Source organism: Lathamus discolor, chromosome Z (genome assembly GCF_037157495.1).
Source record: "Lathamus discolor isolate bLatDis1 chromosome Z, bLatDis1.hap1, whole genome shotgun sequence".
NCBI classification, from domain to species: Eukaryota; Metazoa; Chordata; class Aves; order Psittaciformes; family Psittacidae; genus Lathamus; species Lathamus discolor.
Window position 1 is genome coordinate 80,333,022 of NC_088909.1, and position 22,853 is coordinate 80,355,874.

Sequence of the window (22,853 nt, forward strand, 5' to 3'; positions counted from 1 at the left end):
ATTTCTGATAAAAAACTAAAACCCTTGATACATCTTTTACGATTGCCACCAGTACATATACCAAGTTCTGAGTAGGGACAAATCAAAAGCAGTCAGCAACCATATTTTATGCTAACTAGTCCAGGTTCTATTACTTAAAAACCTATTTTACTTTCAGCTTTAGAGAATATATGTCTGTTGTTATTAGGTGTACTATTTCTGACATATATGTGAAAGCAGTAACATAATAAATAAATTGGGGGAAAAAATCCCCAACAAAACAGAAAAACTAATCACACTACTTTCTGAACAAATAGTTCCTGATGGTCAAGTGAAGTTATTTGTGCATATTTTCTTCTAGTACAATCCCAAATATCTGACTAGTATCAGAAGGGATTGTGCAATAGATTTTTCCAAATAAGTGTGTTCCAGATACTTTGCTTAGATTTTCAGAAGAGAATTTGATGAAAGCACTTCTGAGATGTTACCTACAGTACATAACTGGCCAGTCCAAAAGACTCTCCAGCCTAAAATGCACTTATCTTCCTGATTCCCTGAACCTCAGGTCTGACAGAAGTGAGATGCAGTATAATAAAAGAGCAGACAATGGACTAGATATTGTGTATCTGAAAAAAATAGTTACTAGAGATACAAATTTTGTTATTAACTAACATTTCAGTTTATTTTGAATATCATGAGATCTAGTGACTTTAAATAGATATGCCATGCAAATAAATGGAATATAAACAAAATACTACAATTTGCAGTATTACCTAGTAGGATTACTTTATATTTTTAAGCAATAAAACCTAAATAAAAGCCTGCGTGTTAAGTCTTAGTTCAGTAATTTTATTGAAATTCTGGTGTAAAGTACAACAGGAGATACATGTGACAATAATGGTACTTGGCAACAACCCCATTTATGTATGAAATATGAATGAGGCCAGAGGTTCACCTGCGGTCTATTCAGTCATGTGTAATCATTGTCACAGACACAATTTTTATCTACACACAAACCCCACCTAGGTTTAGCTGGCCTTTGGCAATGAATAACCAGACAACTTCAATAAAGCTGACCAAATTTTGTTTGATTCAGGCTAATTAATTTCAACATTCATAGCCAAAATTCAGTTTCTGATTACTTCACCCACTGTAGTACAGTACTTCAGTATTGCTGTCACTTAAATATCTGCATTTTATGTTATGAATTAAAATGTAAGAAATAATTAAGATTGAACATTTTTCTTCCCCTTTCAATCGCAATCCAAGTTTGATTGCAGTACTCCTGCAATATTTTGACATTTTGAGTTACTTAAAATCTTAATTGTAAATATGGTGTAATCTGGAAACACATGATCAAGAATTTATTGTAGGTAGCCACACAAATAAGCTTTCCAGTGGAAACTGTACGCACAAATGAAAATACCAGTTACATTCAGGGATGTCTCAAGACTTACCTCATACTGCAGTACTTAGAGCTCCTGACTTCCAGTTAGTTTACATACCACATAGTTGCTACCTGAATATCTGCTTTGTATTTCAGCAGACTCCCCTGCATAGCTGTTACTGTCTTTGTAAGGGCTGGCTTCATAGAGATACAAACTTTTCACACAGTGCTTCCCCCACCAGATCTTATAAAAGCTTAGGCAACATGGATCAAACTTTGATTAGTCTCTGCCTCGTGTTCTGCCCTCAGTAACTCTACCCGGGGCATAGGACACTACCGACAGATGCAAGAGTCACCTTCAGTAGAGCAAATAAATAGGAATCCCTTTAATGTTACAGTTCTCTACTGTCCTTATTTTTATACCATACAAATTCAGTCTAACTGCTCATTAAACTGCTAAGGAACAGTGAAAGCAAAATATGGACTGCTGATTGTAATAGAGTCCTTGTTTAATGAATAATGATTTCTAGTCTCAAATTACGGCCAGTTCTGTTTTACACAGGGGATTCATTCCAGTGTACCAGCTCTTGTGTAGTAGCATGAAAACTGATAGAGTTAATTTAAAATCTCTGTAACAGAGAACAGACTGAGCCTTAGAGCTGGAAAGCAGTTGACTGTGTAGGTCTTTTAAAGGGTAGCATGCAAATGCCCTAGATGCTGTGGAAGTTTGGATCCAAGTAGTACAGGTTGTTTCTGTTTGTATCTGTAGCCTGTGTTTGAAATAAGTACTTCAGTGAGAAGTGGTGTCAAAGTGATCAGTATTAAAAGCTTCTGTCTCAGTAGCAGAGTGAATAGTAGATAATTTTACACGCACCATAAACATATGTTGTTAACTGTATAATTGGAAAATACAAAATAAATGTACACTAAGTGTAAAAACAGAACCTGTGTGAAGAAGGCAGAATGTGCTAGCTAAGCTAAGGCCTGGCACAGAAGAATAGGCTGAAGCAAGAGGGAGCTTCTCTGAGTGAACATGTTGTCTAGAATTAACGTATATAACAAAGATTACATTTTATGTTTGTTTGTTTGCTTTTTTGGTTTGGTGGGGTGTTTTGTTTAATCTGTATTTAGCTCTGTAGATTTGTCTCCTTGTCCTAACATGGATTTTTTTTTTTGCTAATTTATTGTATTAGCACTGTTTGTGTCCTGAAAAGATTACTGTGTGACCTTGGAAATTTATGACTGCAGTCTAAGACTACAGGACATTGAATAAGTTTCATAAGTGAAAAATTAGGGAAACTGTGAAGAGGCCTTAGAAGTCATCATCACCAAGGAAAAGTTCAGGCTCCTTGTAATTGGCTCAGATTAATATTTGTTGAATGTCAGTATATCCAGAGTAATAAAAGATACTGAATAAGCATTTGTCTGATTTAATAAGTAATTGTCAACAGATTATAACAGATAAAATACGTTCCTTCATTAATGATTATATCTTTTCCAAGTTTGAGTCTAGCACCTTGTCTTAAATGTACTGATGTAAATTTTAGCTTTGTTCATCAGAACAAATGTTTTATGAAACATGGAAAAGCTACATTTTGAAAGTCAGATTAGGCAGTTAAAATCTGAAGTGTGGATTTTATATGATAGAGTAGTAGATAATCTTTTGTAGCATACCAATAGAAAAGCTGTCCTGGAATTTATAGATCCTGTTACTGATTCCTGTAACCAGTTTATTCTGTAGTGTTGTACATGCCCATCATGAAGAACACAACTTTTTGTGATTTTGAACAAACAAAATGGCAGTCAATTTCAGGTTTTGAATGGAAGATATGTTTAAAAATCACTCTATAATCTTTTCTGCACTTTGTTTACTGTTTCTGAAGTATGTTGTAAGCTTGCTTTTACCTGAGGTGTTCAGTAATTCAATATTACCAAAGTACAAAAAGGCTATTCGTAGCTACTTAGTATTCAGTTGTTTGTATTTCAGAGTTACCAGAAAAAGCTTTAAATAGTTAACAAATTTTTAAAGATGGGATTTTTTTCCAATTTTTTTTTTTATTCTTGTCTTTAAAATAATTACATTCTATTACTTGTTAAGTTTCATTGTATCAGACGGGAGACAAGAAAGTACATTGCATCTTTATAGGAAGGGAGAAAATATTATTATGCATTAGGGAAGTGATTATCCCTTTGAACTCTACACTGGTGAGGCTGCACTCTAATGCCATGTTCAGTTTTGGGCTGCTTTGCCTCACTAAAAGAAAGATATTGAGGTGCTGGAGCCAGTACAAAGAGCAGCAAAGCTCATGAAGGGTCTAGACCCGCAACTCTTATGAGGAGCAGCTGAGAAAATTGGGGTTGTTTAGTGGGGTCGATTAAGCTGGAAAAAAGGAAGGTCCAATGAGACCTTATTGCTTTCCTCAACTGCCTGGAAGGAGGCTGTAGTGAGGTGGGTGCTGGTCTCTTTTCCCAAGTAACAAGCTATGGGACAAGAGGAAATGGCATCAAGTTGCACCAAGGGAGATTTAGATTGTATATTAGGAAAAATTTCTTCACCAAAAGAGTTGTCAAGAATTGGACCAATGGTGGTGTTAACATCCCTGGAGGTATTTAGAAGAGATGTAGATGTGGCAGTTGAGGACACAGTTTAGTGGTGGACTTGGCAGTGTTAGGATAATTGCTGGACTTGATGGTCTTAAGGGTCTTTTTGAATGTAAATTATTGTATGGTTCTATTCTATGACTGACTTCATATGTAATACACATATATGTATGTGGTGTGTAATATGATGCCTGTATATATGTATATATGTCCTCAGAGATGGTATCTTGGGTTTTTTTTCCCATAGAGACAACAATATCAAATACTGAAAACTGATCTAATTGTTTTATGTTTGTAGACTGGGCTGTTCAGTTCCTACCTAGTGTCTTACCTTAACAAGGATGACAAGATGTTGAAAAATTTTGCAAGAACTGATGTAATAATACTGATATGCCCCATGGAATGTGGGCAAACTGTATTTTTGTAGTTCCTGGTCATGTATTAGATTTTCTCATTACATTGTCGATAAGTTACATTAAAACTGTTTTGTTACCTTTCTGTTTTTGCTTTCTCTTTTTCTTTCTTCTCCCTTCATTCTAAAGCTGCTTAAGGAGATAGCTAGGAAACGCAGAAGCATTCGTCTTGAGAGGGAAGTTGAATTAAAGCCATATATTGCAGCTCATTTCGAAGTTCTTCCTACGGAGTTCACGTTGGGGGATAAGAAGCATTATGGTGGCTTTGAGAATAAGCAACTGCAGAGTGGTCAAGAATATGTCTTCTTTGTATTGGCTGTAATGGAGCACTCAGAATCTGTAAGTTAGTTAATATTTTTAAATCTCTAAATTACTGCTCCACAACCGGGGGGGGGGGGGGGGGGGTGGTGGAGGAAGTATAATACTTATGCTAGCTCCCAAAAGCTATTCTTTTACAGTATACGTTACAGCTTCGCTAAAGTGAATATTTCCTTGCTTAGTTCCAGTTAATTCCTTGAAATTTTCTACTTTGCTTACACCTTTATGTGTTACTTCTGTGTATAAGAGAAACCTAATGTTAACCTTTAGCTAGATGTGTTGTGATCCTTCTCAAATTGCATGCTCTGCCATTTGAGACATTCAGTGACACAGGTTTAGAGGCTTATTTCCCAAGGTATTTAGAAAAGAATTTCTCCTTTGCCTTAATACTACTATTGAGTTGTGGTGTTCAGTATGCAGGATTCTTGGAAAGATCCACTGAATCAGATACATGCGCAACTAGCCTTTTTTGTTACACTCATTATTCCCTAACACCTTTATCAGTAAATTCTTAGAAAGTTAGAAAATAATTCAATATCAAGGAAAATACCTGAGGTGAGATAAATAAGGAGCTGTCGTCCTCTTTACATAATTCATCTTGTAGTTATGTCCTTTTATGTATGAGTTGATCTACTGTATGTAAAATAGTAATTAAAAAAAATATTTAAATAGGACCACTGAAAGAAGTTGCAATACACATTAATATGTTAACATACAGTGTGTAATATTGGTACCTAAACCTAACAGTTACATTTGTTGGCTCAACCACTCAAAACTATTGCACCATAATCTGAATTCTAGTCAAATGCTTCCGACGCGTAGACTTAAAATCGCTTTCTTGATGTCAACAGAATTTGCCTACATAATGAGGAAGTAGTTTCAGTTTGAATATGTTTGGATACATTGCTTTATTTGAAAAGAAAATAACTGTTTCCCATGGACTCTAATATAAATCTAAAGTTCCTCTTAAACTTTTTAACAGTGACTGCAGAGACAGTGAATTCTGAAGGCACTAAATCAGAAAAGTTCAAACTGGAGAAAGTGAACAGTTTTGTCTGTAAAGTGAGATCTCTAAAAGTCTGTGTGTCAGAAATTACCTCTACTAAATTGATATTTTCAGTACAATATACTGTTTCTTTCTTATTTCTTTATATTAATTAAGATATGTGTAATTTCTTTGTTAGAAGTCAGAATGATATAGCAGGAATAAATAGGATTATGAATTTACAGTTGAAAAGGCCAGTATAGCAAAATATATCCAGGGGCATACTGCTGAAGATTTCAAAAGGCATTACTAAGCTTACACTATGGACAATATCTGGTTTAGCATGCCATCTGAACAATATATGTGATTAAGTAGTATGAAGTAGTCACAGAGATTGAAGAGTTCGTAAGTGTGAGTAAGCTTCAACTCCCAATGCTCTAGTGTATCTGCACTCGGTATAGCTGGTTTTCTTCCAGGACTATAGATTCTACTGATGCATGAGTTGTAACTTGTGAGGGATGTTTTTCCCAATATTCAAAATACCTTTTACATAAGGTTTATCATAAAACTACTCTGTTTGGGGAAATTAAGAACTTGCTTTACAACAGTGCATGGGGAGGTCTGAATTTGTTTAATTTTGTGAAATGGAATCTGAAAGAGTTTATTGTTACAGTCTATGAATAAGTTAAGCATGTTATCAAGTGGAAAGAAACAAGATAGTCATTTTTTGCAAAAATGTGATTAATACAGGTTGGTTGAAAATTAAAAGCAAAATTCTCTGGTTTTGGAGAACAGGTAGTAAGTGTTCATACTGTTATCCCTGAGAATCCCTCAGAATCCCTGTCATGGTTTAACCCCACCCAATAATGAAGAGCCGCTTGCTCACCCCCTCCTCTTAGTCCCCCCGCCCCTCCCTCAGGCTGGGGAGGAGAATATGAAGAATGTAAAACCTGTGGATTGAGGTAAGAACAGTTTAATAACTAAAGTACAGTATACTACTATTAGTAATAATAATGGTAAGGAAAATAAAAATACAAGAGATATAAAACTGAAGGGAGAAAGTCAAAACCACAGTAAACAGCAGTGATGGACAGTACAATTGCTGACCACCTGCTGACCAATACCCAGCCCATCTCCAAGCAGCAATCAGTTGCTTCTGGGTTGCTCACTCCAGTTTATATACTAGGCATGATGTACTGTGGTATGGAATATGCCTGTGGCTAGCTTGGGTCGGGTGTCCTGTCTCTGCTTCCTCACAGCTTCTTGTGCCCCTCCCCACTGGCAGAGCATGAGAAACTGGAAACTCCTTGATCAGGGTTAGTGCTACTTAGCAACAACTAAAACCACCAGTGTGTTGTCGGCGCTGTTCTCAGACTAAAGCCAAAACACAGCTCTGCACCAGCTCCTAGAAAGAAAATCAACTCTAACCCCACCGAAACCAGGACAATCCCTTCCCAGGCATTTTTTTCTTCCGGCTAAATACAGTGTCTCACTGTAACAATAGGCTTTCTTCTATCTTTTGAGATTACTGAAATTAGGAAAAAATCCTCAGTCAGCTCAGGTGTTTCAGAAATGGAACATACAGACTTCTCAATTTCTAAGCAGCAATCACAGACTTTAAAAATGTTTGGTGCATATTTAGTAAAAGAGCATCATATGCTAAAGATGGACATCACTGGCATGCATGCTAGCTCAGTACCAGCTAGTTTTGTGCATCAGCTTTCTTGGTCCTAATCCTGTCTCAAACCCAGGCACTGTTGTGGCCCAGAGCCCAAAACAAGGCAAAATGAAGTGTGAAAAACACTTCTCCTTTTATAACACTTGTCTTGCTTAGGACATCTTTCAGAATACACTGCAAACATGGTAAGTGAAAGCTAATTTCTTCTCCTGGTTATCTTAGTCTAACTTGGTTGATATTCCTGATTTACTGCTGAATCAAGTTTTGAAGTCATTGGCAAGAGCTGTAGTTCAAATGCTGGTTAAGTGCTGGTGGGGACACCCCAGCAAAGGCAAGAACCAAGTACAGACCATTCTCCACTTCTATTTTGCTGTAGCTCAGAGTTCTTTGCATGATCCGATTTTAGCAGGCTGGCTCCTCAGCCTCTCCTATCTGTAACTTTAACTCTGCACTCACCCATAGATCAGACATCTCAGGTCTTATCCTAGGCCACTTGGCTTAACAGCATCCAGTAAGGCAAAGATTTTGAAAGGCCTCTATTGATTTATAATTCTAGTTCCACCGTAAGAAATGCTTTGAGTATTTAGCCTCCCTTCCTATTCTACAGTGGCTTCCCCTGGCTTTCAGTCTAAAATTCCAGTTGTTTCCATCTTCTGTAAGAACAGTGCCAGATAGGTTTTGATTGCTCAAAATGCACCCTATTATTGCCATAGGTTCCTTTTGTAGGAGCTTCCAACATTCGGTCCCCTTTGTTTTCACCTGTAGTATTCTCATTGTTTCAGAAACATTATTTTACATCTTGAAGAAAGAAATATTGTTAAGCCAATATAAAGCTAAAAAAAAAAAAAACACAACTAAAAATGAGTAACTGATTGGTTATATTCCTCAGTTTCATAATACTTCATTTTCACTTTTTCTGCTTAAGTTGCAAAGTGTTCTATGGAGGACTGTGTTACTTAGTTTCAGGTCACTGTGATTATATTTAGCACAAAGTAAAGATTTTCACATTGCTGTGTTCATTACATCAGTATCTTGTGTATATATATCTATATATCTGTATATAGATATATATATCTTTTAAATCTAGCATAGTTCATATTTTAAATGCACTCCTTTATCTATTTGTATAGACCATGTATGCAACCAGCCCATATTCTGATCCTGTTGTGTCAATGGATCTTGATCCCCAACCAATTACAGATGAGGAAGAAGGCTTGATTTGGGTTGTTGGACCAGTTCTTGCAGTGGTGTTTATCATCTGTATTGTTATTGCTATACTTCTTTATAAAAGGTAAGTTTCCCTTTTACTTTTTTTTAGCAGGCATGTATCTTTCTGATATTGGCCATTTTATAATACTGTTCTACTCTATATTTGTTGTACTACAGCAGTAATGCAATTGCTTTTGTATATTTCCGTATTTATTAATGGTTTCCAGAACACTGCAGAAATTTTAGTAGATTGACAGAAAGTTTCCAAAAATTACAGGTACATGGGTTTATTTTTTTGCTGATGACAGGATTAATATTTATGCATTTAAATGTTTTTTCCACTTTGCAAATGTTTGTGAAAAATATGTGCTTGCATATATATATGTATGGAATTCACACATTTGACTTTTTAAAACTTATTTGTAGATGTGCAATAGTAATACATTAGGGGTTACATTCAGCTTGATGTTAAACATCATCTTCATCTCCACTCAAGTAATTTCAGTTTTGCTTTTGATAGTTGGCCTCAATTTGGCAGTGTAAATATATGAATTGAAGCTCAGAACTAAGAGATTAAAGAAACATCAGTAGCTGTTTTCTACTAATATTGCAAAGAGATCAAACTCACTCTTCTTTCACTGTGACACAGATGTAGGTTTTCTATTACACAAAGGACTTCTCTCTGCCTTACAACGTACTAAATAAAAATGGTGTATGATGCCTTAATATATACATACAGGTCTTTTACAGTGTAAATGAGTTCACAGAGATCTAGATACCACATCAAAACCAAAGAATCGAACACACAAAGTTTAAGATTTACATTTTGTTCCTGGTACATTTTAGAGATATATTGATGAAGGATAATTGGAGAATACTATAAAGATGCTGTGACCTTGTTGGGGGTGCAGGGGCACACTAGTGATAATTTCATTAAATGGAGTACGTCTTCTAAAACTAATGGCTATGATGGTATCAACTGCATATAAGTATTTTAAGTGTGCCACCCTGTATACTCCTCTCTTCCTAAGTGTCTCCACTCACATACCTCTGAAGATCTCTGTAGAGAGCTCACTTCAGGTTATAGAAAGACAATTCTCCATTCAGCAATGAAAAACAGTTCAGGGTTTACCTTAGCTTTGGGTTCCAAACAGATAGACACTTATAGAATGTTCTTTACGTCTGTAATCTTACAGCAACATAATACATGGTCTGTTGTGTCGCCTGAAGGTTTCTATTACTGCCTACTGTCTCAGACAATCTAATTGATTAGCAACCAGTGAACCTCTGTTTGTGGCTGTCTGTCACTTTAAAACCTAGTCATTAGAGATGTGCTGAAAGTGAAATATTCCTTTTTTTCTGGTTAATTTGGAGTATTAAACTAAAACTTTTCCCATACAAAACAAATCTAAACAAGGGCATATAAAGCAGGCATGTAAATGCTTCTGGGAATGTTGATTGAGTAACAAACTCCAGTTCTGTTACCAAAAAAAATTTAGGCATAATCCACAAATGAGCAGGTAAAATTTGTTCATCAGTAGTACGAAGAGATTGTCATTCACTGAAAACAGGGGACACATTTTGCATCTGTTATTTACTAGTGGTATTAGAGCTGTTCAGGCAAATGTCCATATGTATTTATTTATTCTTATATTCTCACGTATGAGCTGTAAATTGTTAAACTGCACTGATTTTGAAAATTACCTCTGAGAAATTATGACTGCAGTTTTACCAGTCTGTGGTCCTCTCTGAACTTTTCATTTCTGTAAAAAAAGTAATATATAATTGGATTTTTCTTTTCTAGAGTATGCAACCTGGATGCAGGCTAAGAGTTCAATAGCTTTACTGTCTGTAGAAGAAAAATAACTAGATGAGACAGTAATGATATTTAGGTAGTGCTTTGACAAAACAGTGAAATTTAATTTCTGAATTCACTCTGTTGAATTACCATGGCTACCAGAGTTTGACATGTTAAAAAATGTATAACAAGTAGGAAAAGGAGAAATTTTCATGCATACAGGAAATTTTACAAGTATATTTTACAAGCCCTAATGAAGAGACTTGGACTGCTAATCTTATGATTTAAAATACTACTTTTACATTTTAATTTCTATCATAGAGAAAGAATGAGTAAGGTTTCTTGAAAAAAAATAGTCAAAAATCATATTAAGGGAAGAATCATAGAATCATAGAATAGTTAGGGTTGGAAAGCACCTTAAGATCATCTAGTTCCAACACCCCTGCCGTAAGCAGGGACACTGCACACTAAACCATGTCACCCAAGGCTCTGTCCAGCCTGGCCTTGAACACTGCCAGGGATGGAGCATTCACAACTTCCTTGGGCAGTCCATTCCAGTGCCTCACCACCCACACAGTAAAGAACTTCCTCCTTATATCCAATCTAAACTTCCCCTGTTTAAGTTTCAACCCATTACCCCTTATCCTATCACTGCAGTGCCTAATGAAAAGTCCCTCCCCAGCATCCTTACAGGTCCCTTTTAGATACTGGAAGGCTGCTGGGATGTCTCCACACAGCCTTCTCTTCTCCAGGCTGAACAGCCCCAACTTTCTCAGCCTATCTTCATATGGGAGGTGCTCCAGTCCCCTGATCATCCTCGTGGCCCTCCTCTGGACTTGTTCCAACAGTTCCATGTCCTGTTTATGTTGAGGACACCGGAATCGTGCACAATATTCCAAGTGAGGTCTCACAAGAGCGGAGTAGAGGGGCAGGATCACCTCCTTCGACCTGCCGGTCACGCTCCTTTTGATGCAGCCCAGGATACGGTTGGCTTTCTGGGCTGTGAGCGCACAATGACTGCTCATGTGCATTTTCTCATCAACCAACACGGCCAAGTCCTTTTCCACATGGCTGCTCTGAATCTATTCTCTGCCCATCCTGTAGCTGTGCCTGGGATTGCTCTCACCCAGGTGTAGGACCTTGCACTTCTCATGGTTAAACTTCATAAGGTTGGCATCAGCCCACCTCACAAGCGTGTCAGGGTCCCTCTGGATAGCATTCCTTCCCTCCAGTATACCAACCGAACAACACAGCTTGATGTCATTGGCAAACTTGCTGAGGGTGCACTCAATCCCTCTGTCCATGTCAGTGAAAAAGGTGTTGAACAGGACCGGTCCCAACACCGATCCCTGAGGGACTCCACTCATTACCGGTCTCCAACCGGACATTGAGCCATTGACCACAACTGTTTTTGTGCAGCCATCCAGCCAGTTCTTTATCCACCGAGTGGTCTACCTATCAAATTGATATCTCTCAAATTTAGAGAGAAGGATGTCGTGTGGGACAGTGTCAAACGCTTTGCACAAGTCCAGGTAGATGACATCAACTGCTCTACCCCTGTCCATCAGTTCTGTAGCCCCATCACAGAAGCCACCAAACTGGTCAGGCAGGATTTCCCCTTAGTGAAGCCATGCTGGCTGTCACCAACCACCTTGTTGTTTTTCATGTGCCTTAGCATGCTTTGCAGGAGAATCTGCTCCAAGATTTTGCCAGGCAGAGGTTGAGACTGACTGGTCTGTGGTTCCCTGGGTCATCCATTTTCCCCGTCTTGAAAATGGGGGTTATATTTCCCTTATCCAGTCATCACCTGACTGCCATGATTTTTCAAATCTTGCCCTCCTTTTAAACAAATGTTATTACAGATAGAGTGGATAAGTTGTGTGGTTTAGCTGTCTCAAGTACTAGGACTTAAATTTTTACTTCTTTATTATTTGTTGGTCAGTTATTGCTTCTGCATTTTGTCTTCTTAAATTCTGAAAGCAAGAATTCCGCATAGAAAGATTTTTGGATCATATATTAGAATATAGCCAAAAGGTCATTGCAGCCTTGTACTTAACAGTAATAAATGGGGAAAATACTGAAGAGTACCTTTTGTTGTCCTCAGGTATAGCTACAGTGTGCTATCCAACTCAACTGAGGCCGATTAATGTATTGTGCACTTAAGAGCTCACAGATCACAGAACCAAAGGGCCCTACCACTGGACATTACCCTGTCCCAGCCCTGTTCAGAGAATGGCCAGGAAGTTTCAATATATCCAAGAGTGGAATCTCAACAACTTCTCTGGGCAACCCATTCGAGTGTTCAACTATCCGCACAGTAAACATGAATTTTTTTTTAATTATTTTTTTTCTGAGTTACAGTTGAATTACAGTTACAAACTCCTGTCTTTCTGAAGCTGATGTCTTTGCAAATGGAACTGACTTGGCCAATGGCCAGCTCAGTGTTCTTTGCCATTGCAGCAGTTGTACCACCCCACAGTCATAGTGAAGGGACACAGTTATTTTGGAGCAGATCTTTAGTCTGCTGGACTTAAATCTGAACAATAGACCATGTTGCTCAACACTCTGTCCAACCTGGGCTTGAGCACTGCCAAGGATGGAGCATTCACAACTTCACTGGTCAACCCTTTCCAGTGCCTCATCACTCTCACAGTAAAAAATGTCCTCCTTCTATCTAACCTAAATCTCCCCTGTTTCAGTTTGAACCCATTACCCCTTGTCCTATCGCTACAATCCCTGACGAAGAGTCCCTCTCCGGCATCCCTATAGCCGCCCTTCAAATACTAGAAGGCTTCTATGAAGTCTCCACACAGCTTCTCTTCTCCAGGCTGAACAGCCCCAACTTTCTCAGCCTGTCTTCATACAGGAGGTGCTCTAGCCCCCTTATCATCCTTGTGGCCCTCCTTTGGACCTGCTCCAACAGGTCCATGCCCTTCTTATGTTGAGGACACCAGAAATGTACACAATACTCCAACTGATGTCTCACAAGAGCAGAGTAGAGGGGCAGGATCACTTCCTTGGACCTGCTGGTCACGCTCCTTTTGATGCAGCCTAGGATATGGTTGGTTTCGGGGCTGCAAGTGCACGCTGAAGCTGACTCATGTTGTTTCTCATCAGTCAACATGCCCAGGTTCTCTGCAGGGCTGCTCTGAATCACTTCTCCACCCAACCTGTAGCTGTAGCTACAATTGATTATTGAATGTGTGACACGTGTTCACTTTCACAGGATTTACATGGTTAGAAACCCAGTTAGTGAATGTTAAAGAACTCTAGAAATCATTCAGTGTATCTGAGAAACCAACAAAATATAGAGCTCATGTCCCCAGAAAGCTTTCTTTCATTCATTTTGGTTTTGATAGTTTGGGTTTTTTTCAACCTGAGTTTATGTGGTTATTCCTCCTTGTTTTTAAGGAATCACAAGTTCTCTGATTTGAGACCTTCACTGATGAAAAGCAAAATTTTCCTCATTCTAGATCTTTCTAGAGCCATGTATGTTTGTACAGTGAGTTTCCATTTGTAGGGAAGATAAATGTATTTTGATAGACTTCATCTACTTTGCTCTTACAATGCATTTTTTTGTTTGTTTATTTGTTTTGTTTTGTTTTGTTTTAATAGACAGGACCTAAGCTTGAATCTTTTTAACAGAGTGAGCTTTGGCCCTTGTTCCTAGAACAGTTTGGGTTGGAAGGGACCTTAAAGGTCATCTGTTCCATATTCCAAGTCGTCTGCAAGGAGCAGCAGCATCAAGTTGCTCAGAGCCCTGTCCAACCTGAACTCAATTGTTTCCAGGAGCAGGGCATCTACCACCTCTAGGCTTTGTTATCTATTTTTGTAAAATAGTTTTAAAAGTTGGGGTTTGTTTTTTGTTGTTTTTGTTTTTTGTTCATTATAAGTCATATCTGTCTCATATATTTAACCTTGTTCTTTGCTTGCCTTTCTTTCCCTCTTCTTCTTTTCTCCTCTGCCTTCCACTTTTGTCTGTCCTCTCCTTCTTTCTCTCTTCTCTAGAATGTAAGAGGGAAATACAATTTAGTGAGGCATCTTTTTTCAGTGTAATGTTAATGTTACTTTGATAGCTCAGATTAAATGCCCATTCTACATTATCCCACTGGCAAAAATTTGAGGTGGCACTACTTTGCAGATAACGTCTGAAAGAGATTTTTTTTCAGCAGAAGATTCATTTTGGACTTAACCTTGTATCCTCGATTTATTCTGTGATTCCCAAGCATTAAAGATTTAGATGAACTTTCACCTTTTGATTGTTATATATCTTTACTGTAAGTCAACATTTCTTACATCTCTGGTTGTCATGCTTACCCTGTTTACTGCTGGCCAACTAACTTTGCACCTTTTCTTCCCTCCTTGCGGCATTAAAATGGAGCAGTAAACCTGACAGGTGAGACAAGAAAAGTAATCACTCTTTGTTTAATCTAGAAAGGAGAAAAAAAGAGGGGGAAAAAAGTTATCCTGATAATTGTCTAAGTTATCCTATAATTATCTAATTATCTAAGACAGAGCACCTGTCAGTCTAAATGACTATAGTATCAGTACAAAGGCAGCTGAAAGATTTGTTATGTAGAGAGGAAGAAAGAAAGCACTGAACAGAAATATAAGTTTTGCAGCTTTTGTTTCTCCATGGGTACGATTTCAAGAGGCAGCACAGCTATGCAGTGTGCATGAAGTTTTATCTGTGTTTTAATGAGGTTAAGACAGTGGTTCTTTGCTATAGCCAAAGCTGTTGAAGGAACGCATGCTTGCCCTTGAAGCATTAGCCACTCTAATCTCCGTAATGCTCCATACACAGAGTTTTGATGCTGACTTATAGTTGTACAAGCAAAGATGATGTGGTGGTTTCATTTGTCATTTGTGGATTTTTTTTCCACCTCAGTTGTCTCAAAACCATTCCATAATCTAAAACAATTGTGATATATGTAGTCTGAAGAAATGACAAAGCCAGAATAATAATAAATAATAATAAATAAATTGTCCTACAAGTATTCAAAAAAAAATTATTAGAAGAGATTTTAGTGCTTCTAGTAGATTAATGGGAAATTATGCTGCCCAGTAGTGACTTAAAAGTGGAGAAGAGGCAAATGAAGCTTATCTCTGGACAATTCCACTGATCCCTAGACTTGAGGAGAAGGAAATATGCACAAAAATACTTAAAGCTGTATCACACCCCTTTTCTTAAGAAAAAAGAAAACTATGGCATTGTGCTGCTGTGGTAGGAGTTTAAGATAGTCAGAATCAAAACTGAAAAAAGAATTTCTACTGAGTTTCTCCATAAGGCTTTTTTAATATAAGAGTAAAACCAAAAGAATCAGATTTAAATCTTCATCACTTCACTAAAGAGAAGTTAATACATGTGTTAAGGTATTTACCAGAGAACAGATGGAATATGTTTACAGCTAAACACTTCCCTTTCCCCCTCTCCCCCCACCCATAAAATCATAGGAATTATAACTTTTAAATAATTCCTGCAACAATGTTGTTATTTGGCTTCTTTGCGTAGTCTCTGAAATCTTGCCGTATGCCCCTTTCATGAATGCCACCAGGTGTTCATAATTTAAGACCAGCAAGAAATCAATTGAGCATTTTTTAAGAGGGTAGCCTGGTGGCATAATAACAGATTTAGCTTTTTGACATTTTAAATCAATTAGAGAAAGGGAAAAGAAAAAATCTAAATATAACAAACAAACAAAAAACTCACCCCACCCCACCCCCCCCCAAAAAAAAAGACAATAAACAAAAACACTCAGACATGCACACCCACCCCCAGGCCCCCAATACTGGTATGTTAGAGCAAATATTGGACACCTGGAATAGATTTTGTGATCATAAACCTTAAAGTCATCCTAGTTCTGTTTTCACAAAGTAGTTCTTTGTTGCTGTTTGCATCTTCTTTTTATGTTAGATAAAGTATATCACCCAGTTTGCATTTTCATTTAGGAACTCAGAGGACTAGTGAAGAAGGATTCATATTGAATTAAAGCATTAAATTTACATATTCCAATGTTTTGCATTAGGAAATGATACTCCCAAATTAGGGGAGTCCATTTTATCAGAACAGTCAAGAGTCCAAACACTCTTCAGTCAGGACTCTGCTTCTCTTTTCCCTCCCTCCCTTACCCCCTTCCCCCTTTCCCGCCTTTCCTCCCTCTCTCCCTTCCTCCCTACGTCTTACCCTTCCTTCCTCCCTTCTTCTTTCCCTACCTTCCTCCTTTCTTTCATTTTTCCCTTTATTTATTTTGGACAGATTGACAGGAGTACTATAATTTCAGTGACAGTCTTAATTTGATCAGAAACATTCATACATAATCTGAGCCTTCAATATGTAGGCGTGGTCAGCTGCATGAAGATTGTGTACTGGAGCTCTTAGAGAGATGAGAAGCAGCACAGCAAATTTTTACTTCCTAGAAAAGGAAGGGAATAGGTGTCTTCTGTGATAGATATCTTCTATACTGTTTTTTGTCATATTGAAAGTACCCATAGAGGTGATTTTTTTTTTTTAGCAATGCAAAACTGTCTGCATAAATTATGAAGTCAATTATTATAACTTCAGTTTATTTTTAATTATGTGTTTAATTTTCCAGAGTTTTTAATAAAGGTATAGCTAACTTTTAAATTAATGTGATTTTTTATATATATTTATTTCATGTTATATCTTGTAATAGTTTTCTACCTGGGTGCCCAGAATAATGATCTAGAGAATCAGTCTAGGGCAGAATGGAGCTATTTTCCCCCTCACGTTACTTACTATACTTAGATTCATTTTGCCATTGCAAATTGTAGTTGTCCTACCCAACATGCATAATTATTTTACCTTTGCACTGGATTAAATATTCTTTCAGAAAGATACAGCCTGTCTTTAGAATATAGTGATTAAACACTTGGGCAGCTTTATTTGTTAAGCTAACACCTTGATCTTATGTTCACTTGTATTCCCCTTCTCCATGCAGGAAGAGGGCTGAATCTGATTCTAGAAAAAGCAGCATACCCAACAGCAAGGAGGTCCCCTCTCACCATCCCACAGATCCAGTAGAGCTGCGACGCCTTAATTTTCAAACTCCAGGTAAGAGACAACAATACCTTACTGAGAGCTATGTGATCACAAACTGATTAGTGGCTCTGTTATGGAACAGAAATGTTGGTTGTTTAGAAAAATATATGTTGATTGCTTATGAGTTTTTGCACGATGTATTTCTTCAACAGTTTTGGAAATAATTCTGTAATTTCTTTATTTAATGAAAAATCCTTAATGGAACAAAATTAAAGTTCTACAAAAGAAGACCCAAAAGTCACATATGTTGATGGATGTGTTTTATGAACTGAAAATCCAAGTTAAACCTGACAATGCTATAAAAGATTATTGGGAAATGCATTTCTTCTATTTATTAACAATATTTTTACAGCTACTTTTTTTGTAAATAATAAGCTTCCTTCTTACCTACTGCATTATCAGGTAATCCATTAATATCATAGAAAGTTACACTACATTACAAATGTACAATACAGAAAAGAAATACTAACTAGAGAAATAGTCTCGTCTTTTAAAAAATCAGACTGTATGTTAGGGTCAAGGAGGCTACTAAAACATCAGTAGTTCTGAAGGTAAAAGCAACACACTCCTAAATATTTTATTTACTTATTTATTAAACATTGGGGTTTTTTTAATACATTTGGTTTGATAGTCAAAAAACACTGGGAGAGAAGTACTTAAAATAGTATTGATTTATTTTTATCATGATGTATTCCAGTAGACTTGTTTTCTACTGCAGTGTGATTGCATACAGTCCCAGCCTGATGCATATTACTTACCAAACTTTCTTCAGCTTTGTGTTTGTCAAATTTATTTAAAAATAAAAGATAATAAATTCAGGCTCATAAAGGCAGCAAGCAAAGTACTTGAGATGGTAAGAGATGAGCTGCAGAATCTGACATACTAAATATTACAAAAGGGTTAACTGAACTTGCAAATCTTATTTCTGATTTTCTAAATAATGTCTATATTAAGATAGCCTCGGTAGGAGTGAATCTGCAGAGCAATGAATCTGGGACTAAAGACTCAATATCCCACACTGTGTGCATATGGCAGAGGTAGAAAAGGAAGATCCTGGAGGCTTGAGTTTTACCTTACTTTATTTGTCTGTTCCAGTACGCTGAATGCTCTTTAGCAGCTGGAGCAAATTATATGTTTTAGGAGCACATCTTCTAGTTTAGACTTATCTGGATATGGAAATGTTGTTCACATACTCTGGGATGTCTCCACAATATGAACCTAAGTGCAGAGTGGAAGTTTTAGTTCACAGTTCTGCTTCTGCAATATTAATGTAGATTCACCTTTACTAAGCAAAGGTTTGTGTTACCCAGAATTTTCATACAAAGGCTTAAAGTTTGTTACAGAGATAGAAGTATGCATGCAAGTCTTTGAAACATGAAAAGAAGAATATAGTTTCTGCAGTTTAGCTTATGCCTAGAACAAATAATTGTCTGTATACAGTTATATCATGAATGGAAAGAAGAATAGTTTTTTACAGTTTAGCTTGTGCCTAAAACAAATAATTATCTGTATACAGTTATACACTGAATGGATGGCTTAATAACTAGGTAGATAAGCATAAACTTCTGCTGCCCATGTATTTAGATGGTGAGTCTTGCCTACCTATTTAGTATTTCTCATCCAGTAAAGTAATATATGGGAAAAAAAAAATGCTGCCAAGTCTTCACAGCTTCACTTAGAAAATTAATTTATTGTCATTAATCCTAAATTTACATTTATAATGTAAAGTTACTAAAAAATTGCAGAATTTGTGGCACTTGCAGATACCTTAACTTCATTTTATTGATCTGAGAGTGACTGGAGAGGACAGGACATATATGTTTCCTTACAGTGCTATATTTTATCTGGGAAGCTTGCACTTTTCTGTGTAGTTAGTTGAGCAGAACATCTGCAATCCATTTCTCCTATGAATTCTTTTTCTCTGCCGTAAATCTTTTTATAGAATGGAGGATTAAAATTATTGTTAAAAATATAGAACAGAAATCAAATTGCAATCTTTTTTCCTACCGTTGTACCACCTAAGACCCCTAGGTACAGGTCACTCCTGTTACTGCTGATTCTCAGCATGCAACTAAATATCAAGGAGAAAATTTCTAGCCCATGAGATTCCTCTTGCTGTGTACCAATGGCTAATTAACATGTAAGCTCCAGAGAAGTTAAGACACAGTGTTTGTGCTAGTGAAAGCAGAACCTCACTTAACTCACATTACCTTCAGTTAGGGCTACCATTTCATTAAAATCCAGATGAATTTAATTTAAATATTTAGATCTTGTTAGAATGTTTATCCAACTCCACAGAGTAACACGCCTTCAAATAACATGGGAGACAAAGCTTTTCAAGATGAATGTAGGAAAATTACAGAAAAGCTGTATATACAGGGTGCCAGTTTTGTTGTTTTTGTTATTCCTTCTGACTCAGGTGTGTGGTTTTTATTTTCTACCAGGTAGAAAGTTTTCTTGGAGGTTTCTAAGCACACCAGTTGCTTCCAGTGGAAGAGGGGAAAAAAAAAAAAAAGGTTATAATGAATTCTTAATGTGAAGAAGTGTTAGAGAAAAAAATTCTAAGACATTGGCATATCCAGATTGCTAGTTTTCACTGGGAGAGGTGAATGAGACACTCCTATAAAATTATCGGTTGTCATAAGCTTTAATACTGTAAAAGATTTCTAAGCAGCCTCTTCCAAAAAAATGCTAGCAGACATATATTTGGTGTAAGGAAAGGTCTGATCAGGTATATCATGACAAAATAATTTGAAAGTGAAACTCTTCCTCTGGTAAATTTTGAATTTCTAACCACAAGCTCAGAATACTTCTGATACAGGTGGTTAGGCATAACTTTTTGACAGAAATTGTAGGAAAACAAGATTTTATCTCTGGTGATATCTAGGCAGTGATGTAGTCACAATTATGTTGTACTTGTCATAAAATTGTCAATTCAGCATGAAGATGAGATGAAAGTCCACAGTCTAAGCTAGCAGTCAGCAAATGTCTTACTTTCATGTCACTTTTTCTTGTCCTGTCAATACAGAATTTTGTTCTTCACTAATTTATTACCTACCTAAAAAGTTTCCTATATTACTTTGTCCAGAAAGGATAAAATTAATTTCTGCCTTTTTTTTTCTCACTGGATGGAGTAGCTCCATAGACAAAATTGAAGTTTTGTCTTTACGTTTGTAATAGCCCACTGTTCTACATCTGAGAATAGGATCCAATGTTCATATGTGTTATCCAAAAATGTGTATTTGTTAGATTAAGCCCATATGACTGTGTGTGGGTCAGAGGCGTGACAGGTTTTCTTTGAGTAAACACAAAAATACCCAATCTCTCAGTAGCATACAGGATTTCATTTATAAGTCTGTTATTCTTCTGGAACTGGAGTGAGTAGTTGAGGAAGAGTCAGTCACATTCTTCCCATTCTACAAGTTTCTTATGAAAACAGGATTAAAATCAGTAGCCTGGTGCAAAAACGCTAGAAGTCTCCACGCCAGGTATGGAAGGGGTAATAATTAAGCCCTCACAAAAGTTTCCTGAAATGAAGAGACCCAGTTTTGCATAGAGGAAAATAAGTGATGTTAAGTGGTTTGAGGCATTTAAGAGAAACCCAAGGCTCAGGCAAAGACTTCAATCTGCCAATTACTCAAAGAACTAAATTGAGTCATGCCTCAGATGTGACTGGGGTTTTGTCCTCATTTAAGTATAGAATACATCATGCTCATTAGCAATTTGTGCAGTCAGGTGCCAATTAAACAATTATCTCATTATCTCTTACAAACTAAATAAGATGCTTAGAACCACAAGAAAAATAAATCAAATTATTACTGCTCTGAGTAAAAGGCTGTTTTTTGTTAGACAAGTAAGTGTTCACAGAACACTCTCTGAATTTCTAAGGAAGTTCCCATAACTGATTTCCAAGATGAGGCAGGAAAAGGGTAAAACAGGTCCAGATAAAACCAGTGCAAGTAACAAAAGTGGAAAAAGTCATGTCTAGATTCAGTCATCTGCTTTGCAAGGTAGGAGGAAATTTCTTCCCTTAGTTTATCCACACAATTCTGTTTATGAGAATTGTGAAAATGCTGAAGGAACTACTGTGGTTTGTCTCCATGACAAAACGATACTGGAATAGCCTTTTTACAGTGAGCAATCCTACATACAGCTCTTCATGTGAACTTCACTCACTTAAACACCCAGAAAAAGTATAGGTAGGTTCCAGAGTGCAAATAGCATTTGCTGATATCCTATTTGGTTGCTTTCAAACAGAGAGGCAAGCAAAAACTGCTTAGCTGGGAGATGGAGTTGTAAGTTCTGCTCCTCCCAAGAGTAATTTTGGTTTTTTTTCCTGCTGGCTTTGCAACATGTTATTATATTGAACAATTTTAGACCATGGTCTGAAAACCAGGTTTTTCCTTTTCTCAGTGTAGATGGCTTTCACACCTCACTCAGAACTGGAGCTTCTGTTGTGATGCTACAGAGCCTTTTGGGCTGCCTTGTAAAGCTAAGTCTTCGTTACAGAAAAAAATTCACTTTCATTCCAGAATAATTCATCTGCTTTTGAAGAACATCAATTCTTCTGGAATAAAAGTAACTTAATTTTGCGATATTACACATTCTTAACTGTTTTAGAATAGCTGTTGAAGAATGACATTCCTTTAGAGCTAATCTTGTAAATTTAGCTTTGTACACAAGATGTAAGATCACTCTCTGGCTTTACTGTAACTGTATGAAAAAGAAATTCTAAAGTAGCAGTAATTTTTTGTGAAATATGCTAAAGTCATCCTTGCTAAATTTTCATGGATGCCAGATTCCTCTTGAATCAGGGTCATAGCTAATTTTTTCCGGTCTCCATGTCCGAATTTTAACATGTAGGTATTTCTATGTCTTTGGTAAGGGTAAGTATCAGTAAACACTGTCATTGATTCCTTCCTTTTCCTGTAAGGAAAAAACATCTTAATACTGATTGGTGTGTGGGAAAGCATTTTGTGTTACTAAATAAAAATGAAGATGTAATAAATCAGGATTTTTAAAATCAAAGAGTATTAATTAAATGTGGACCTGAAATACAATTTATTTAATACGAAAATTTCTATGAAAATAATGTATCACATTTTCAGTTCATCTAGATTCTAATCTGTGTGCTAGCAGCTACTTCTAACTTCCTTCTTGTTTATTGTGGGCATGTCAACCTACAGGTCCAAATTTGTAAAGAAATGTGTGTTTCTTAAATGATTTAAAGCTCTTTTTATAAAACCCTGACAACAAACATAATCCTAATTTAATGAAAAGGCCAAACACCCACTTGTTTCAATGTGGTAAAGGAGAATACGTAACAGGTTTAATATCCTTTAGTATGTAGATGAATTCTGATCTTGCTCTGTCAGTTTTTCCGTGAAATTGTAGCACATATGGTATTCTGTGTTCCTTAGTCATG

The 22,853-nt window shown here is 36.8% G+C and overlaps 1 protein-coding gene across 1 annotated transcript in view; it reads left to right on the forward strand.

Moving 5' to 3' along the window:
- Positions 1 to 22,853, forward strand: part of PTPRD (protein tyrosine phosphatase receptor type D) — a 297,658-nt gene that overhangs the window by 193,157 nt on the left and 81,648 nt on the right. The window contains exons 17-19 of the mRNA XM_065661688.1: positions 4,510 to 4,719; positions 8,492 to 8,652; positions 17,328 to 17,440. Coding sequence (XP_065517760.1) covers positions 4,510 to 4,719; positions 8,492 to 8,652; positions 17,328 to 17,440 — 484 coding nt within the window. The remainder of the gene's footprint in view (positions 1 to 4,509; positions 4,720 to 8,491; positions 8,653 to 17,327; positions 17,441 to 22,853) is intronic.